The sequence below is a fragment of the Austrofundulus limnaeus genome, unplaced genomic scaffold, assembly GCF_001266775.1.
Source record: "Austrofundulus limnaeus strain Quisiro unplaced genomic scaffold, Austrofundulus_limnaeus-1.0 Scaffold403, whole genome shotgun sequence".
In the NCBI taxonomy this organism is placed as follows: domain Eukaryota; kingdom Metazoa; phylum Chordata; class Actinopteri; order Cyprinodontiformes; family Rivulidae; genus Austrofundulus; species Austrofundulus limnaeus.
Window position 1 is genome coordinate 372,275 of NW_013952805.1, and position 5,278 is coordinate 377,552.

The 5,278-nt window shown below is 38.3% G+C and overlaps 1 protein-coding gene across 1 annotated transcript in view; it reads left to right on the top strand.

Annotated features, from left to right (window-relative positions):
* col27a1b (collagen, type XXVII, alpha 1b) overlaps positions 1 to 5,278 on the top strand; it is a gene marked incomplete at its 5' end in the record, with an annotated part of 91,702 nt that overhangs the window by 65,866 nt on the left and 20,558 nt on the right. The window contains 4 exon segments of the mRNA XM_014024015.1: positions 1,484 to 1,537; positions 4,512 to 4,619; positions 4,719 to 4,772; positions 5,023 to 5,130. Coding sequence (XP_013879469.1) covers positions 1,484 to 1,537; positions 4,512 to 4,619; positions 4,719 to 4,772; positions 5,023 to 5,130 — 324 coding nt within the window.

Genomic DNA, 5,278 nt, shown 5'->3' on the forward strand with positions numbered 1-5,278 from the left:
GGTCCTCGGTGCGAGGCTGCTAGCGAGCTATATCCACCCTGAAGGTTAATCTTGGATAATATCTGATGATCGACTCTTTTAAATGAAACCAGAGAGCGTTGACAGAGAGGAGAAGGTAGAAATGACTCAGCCTGGAACTGAAAATATGGATGGAGGACAACAGAGCTGCTTCATGGAAGAAACCCAGCTTAGCCTGTTAGTCTTTGTGCTGGCGCTGACGCTACATTGCCTTATATGTTTTAGCTCGGTGCTAGCGCGACAAACTAACAATCTAAACTGAGGTCCTCCATCCATTTTTTTCAGTTACAGGCGGAGTCATTTCTACCTTCTCCTCTCTGTCAACGCTCTCTGGTTTCATTTAAAAGAGTCGATCATCAGATATTATCCAAGATTAACCTTCAGGGTGGATATAGCTCGCTAGCAGCCTCGCACCGAGGACCTATCCACATCATAATTTACCCAGAATGCTTTGTGTGCAAATAAAATGGCTCCGTCCGTGTGATATATTTTTAAACTTTTAGTTTAAAAATGATTAAAACTAAACATCCTACAGTATTTTTACAGTCTTTATTTCACAGTTAAAATATATGTTTATCAAATAAAGTCCAATGTTACAACTAATCGGGGATCCCTTTAACAACACAATCACTTGAAAATTGTCAAATTTATACAGCCAGATTTTTATTTAAAACATATTCCTTTCTCTGGCTTTGTCCGCTTATTACTACCATAAAATAAATCTCCGGTTGAGCCGCAATGCATTATGGGATATGGTGGGCCGGTAGGGATCCATCGAACCAGTCCTTCAGTTCAGGGCAAAAGAAGAATGCATTTGTTCACCGCTGACGTAAGTGGCCGACGAATTCGGCCTTTGGAGAACCCGGCTTCCCATTCTGGACACAGCGTTCATCCTGCGACACACATAAACAATAGCCACTGCTAGTGCTGCTGGAGATAGTATTAATATCTAAATTCAATACATGTTCTTAAAAAACAGTATTGACAGGACCTGTGCTCCAGCCGTTTGAAATGCAGTTTGGACACCGGCCGTAACTGCAAGTTATATGTCTCACAGAGAAGCTTTAGCTAGCGATTGCTATTGTCTCAGGATGATGATGTCATAACCTGAGCCGAGCACCAACAGCAAACGCTGCGTTCCCTTCCAAAATACCTAAATGTGAACTTCAAAATTTAGATTTAAATATTTAGATTTAAGATATAAGATCTGAATATATTTCTTAACATTTAAATTTATCATTTAGTAAATGTTTGCAAAATGTAAGAACAGTGAAAAAAAAACAATGAAATGTTAGTGGAAAATTTTTAATGCTCAGAAAGTGAGCTAAATAATGAAAAATATGTTAGTGAAATTTTTTAGCATTTCATTTCACACTTGGTGCCTCATACAGAATTACATCAATTTTTGTTTCCTATGTTAAGGTAAACAAATGCAACCTGAGTGTTTTTACCATGTGTCTGTCAGGGTGAGGTGGGCATGGACGGAGACGGTGGACCAAGTGGACCTAACGGAGTAAAGGCAAGTTTAAAGACAAAACAACTTGTATGAGTTCAGCTGTGACTGATTCTGCAAACCTGGTGAGCTCTCCTGTTTATTTCAGTAGCTTCTTTCTACTGAAGCAGGTATTATTTTGTTATGTTTGACTCTGCAGTGAGTTGACACTCTCTTTAAAAAAAAAAAAAAAAAGAAGTATTTTGGGAGCTCAATCTGCCAAGCAGTGCAACGAGACTAAAATAGTTTCTGTAAGTTTGAAAAGAAATTTCAATGCACTTTTTGAAACATTCATCTACGATGAGACATCTGTCAGGATTTTATTATTTATTTCCATCTTCTTTAGTCTCAAATGACATTTTGATTACGTCTGCTTCTGCTTTTATGTACGACTTGTTGGAATTGTTTTTTGTGTGGGCTCATGTGTTTCACTCTAATTTCTTGCTCATTAGTTTTTGATTACATTTATTATGATTTATACAAAATACCATTCTGTATGGTTTGTTTTCTCAGAAGGAAGGAGACTTTTACACTTTAAAAAGTTAAACGGACAGACAGCTTCTTTCACTAAAATTGCATCAGAACTGAAGTTCTGGCCTACTTTCTGATGACATGCAACGCTGTGGGACTATAAACACCTTGAACAACATGTCAAGTCACATTCCTGTATTTTCATCTTTTGAAATAGCTCCAATTCACAGCCTGCTGTGTCAAACTAATAAATAAGTCATGCTTGTGTGTCATTCTGGCTCAACGGCTGCAGCTCTCTGTTTACACGCCTGAGCTGTCACTGGAGAAACTTCAGCTGGAGCTCAGAACGCAGCAGCAGAACTTTTTGTTCAAGGTCTGTGAATAATGGATAAAATGTAAGGTTTTATTTGTAAACTTCAACACTCTCAGGAACGAAACTCCCCCAGACTGGTAAATAATAACCTCGTGTTTTTGCACAAAGACCTCCAGACCTATTAGACGAGGCCTTATTATCTGTGGTTTAGAGGAAAATGAAAGACTATGAGCTCTCGAGCCATTTAAAGCTGGTGAAAGTTAAGTTTTTATATGTTATATATAAAAAATGACTTTTTAAATATGGAAGCAAATATAGAAGTAACTGTTTCTGTACAAGTCATATAGATGGTGCTCAATGTAAACATAACAAAAAAGAGCTTTATTTTAATAACCTGAGGCCACAAACAAAAGAGCAGTAATGTTTTTGCTCATCTGAATGTTCATTTGTCTGTTTTAGCAAAATATCAAGACAGATTTTAACGAAGCTTTCAGAACGTATTTATTGGAGCTAAATCTACTAATTAACTGATTAACTATTAGAGTCAATTATTCAAGATGGTCACCACAGCCAACTTATTATAGAAAACTCAAAAATGGCTGCAGCTCCATCAATTTGACAGAAATTAGGTTGAAATCTGGTGTGGTGGTAGCTCAAACAAACATAAAAATGGCTGTCAAATTAGCAAACTAACCAGTAATGAGGTAAGCTTTTATGTGATGGTAGCTGAAAGTCACCCTCAACACTCTGAAAGATAAAGTTTAAATTTAAAGGGGCAATATTATGTGCTTTCCAAGCCTATATTTCAATTTAATACTAAAATAAAGTAACAACAGTATGTCATATTTTCAGCTTATGAAAGAGCTAAATATTTGTAAAAATCCACAAAACAGTTTACTCCTCATCTTGACAGTTTCTAAACGTCTTGAAATAGGTCTCTGTCCCTTTAAGAAAATCCAACCACTTCGGTCACGCCCCTTTCAGCACGTTGCCTGCTGGAGTCGTGGAGCGGGTGGGTGGGGCACTCCGACAAGAGGAAGTTCAGCTTAAAGACACGTCCCAGGGGTGTTCCATGGTACCAAAAGGCATTTCTGGTCTCCACCTGTCGTTTTGCTCCTCTACATGGCTTCCTAAAAACGCTGCAGGATTTCTCAAACATGCCTGAATGAGTCAGAGCAAGGCTTTGGGCATGTTTTTTATGAGAGTATAATATTATAACATGATATAAAACTAAAAAAAAGTTGATTTTACATGATATTGCCCCTTTAAAGTTTAAAAATAACTCGGTAAAAGTTAAAAAAATGACTTTGGTAAAAATGATTTTCACTTATAAGAAAAGTAAGTAAAAGTCAAACAACTGTTCACAATAATCAGTCAAGAAAAAGTACTTTTACACACACTCTAAGAAAAGAAGTGTTGAATTTACTTAACCAAGTTATGTCAACTGGTTCCACTAAACAAACCTTGGTAAACGTAAAGCAATTTACTCAACCTTTTCAACCAGTTGAAATGGTTGAGTAAATTCAACACTTCATTTTTTTAGAGTGTATAAACAACTCCTTTCATTATGAGTTCTGGTTATTTTTAAAATTGCAACGTGTAACATTGTGTTAAATTTTGAATGAAATAAAAGTAAAAGTCAGAATTTAAAATAAATACTCAAAAAACCTATTTACTTTATTAGTTATACACCTCTGGTGATAACAGATTTCACAATAATACATGAGATCCTGCATGAAGTCATTTGAGTTTAAAGTAATTCGAGAGAGGAGTAAAAGAAGCCATTTTTGTGAAGAAAGACCGTCCATCATTAAACAGAGGCGGAGGCCTCCGTTTTCAGTTGTCCCCCTCCTACAGTGCTGCTATTGCCAGTATTACTCCACCCCCTGTTAACAATAGGTGTTAATTAGGTGTCATAGCCATGTGATGTGAGTATCAGTCACGTGGAGGCAGGGCTTAAAAGCCTGAATTTTGCCTGAAACTCTCAGACTGAAGAAGTCTGTTGGAGGAGAGACGAAACGTTTCATTAGAGAAGAACCAGTCCAGAAGACATATACAATTTAAAGTAACGTTCTGGCTTTAAAAGCAGCAGGTGATGCGAAGGTTTCTTGTGACTTTTGCAAAAAACAAAACAAAACAAAAAAGAAAAGAAAAAAGAAAACAAGTGCAGTTAAACTGTAAGGCCACCCTTTTCATCGCACCAAATTACTCTTCCAGGGGGAGAAGGGAGAGCCTGGCCCAGAGGCTGACCCTGGAGACAGAGGTGAAATTGGCCTGAAAGGAAAGGAAGGCCCACCGGGCCCACCTGGATTTGTGGGGGTGAGGGTGAGTTCCTCAGCAGCCATCTTCAAATTTCTTTCACTCCTAATAAAAACAGCTTTTCTTGTCCACTTAAAGCCCCACTTTTTGATTTTCTTTGACCAGGGTCAGGAGGGCAAACCTGGCAAAATTGGGGAAGGCGGAAAGCCGGGGGAAAAGGTTTGTCGGTTCACTCGCTCGGCTCCACACACACACCTTTCATTTTTTTCAGGTGTCTCAGTTTTAGCTGTTTTGTACAGGGAGTTGAATATTTCCTCTGCACTTGTAAACAAACTGTGAGGTCAGCGACCTCCTTTACAAGCAGGGTTTGAAGTGCTGGTCAAATAAGAGTTTTAGCTTTAAATGTTTGAGTTGTCAGACTCCTGGCAGCGTGTTTGTACATACCTGATTACTGGTGGTCTTTCTCCAGGGGGGCAAAGGTCAGCAAGGCCATTTAGGTGAGACTGGGCCAGTCGGTGATCCGGGGGAGCTGGGGTTTGTTGGGCAGAAAGGAGCGAGGGGCACCATCGGGCCGGTGGTATGAGCTCAACACATGAACTGAAGCTTTTAATCATTTCCTGCATATGAGCAGGACTTTTTTATATATATATATATAAACTTGCATTTGCTTCAGAATAAAGGGTAAATAAAAAACAACAAAAAAGTGTTTACATACTATTATCTAC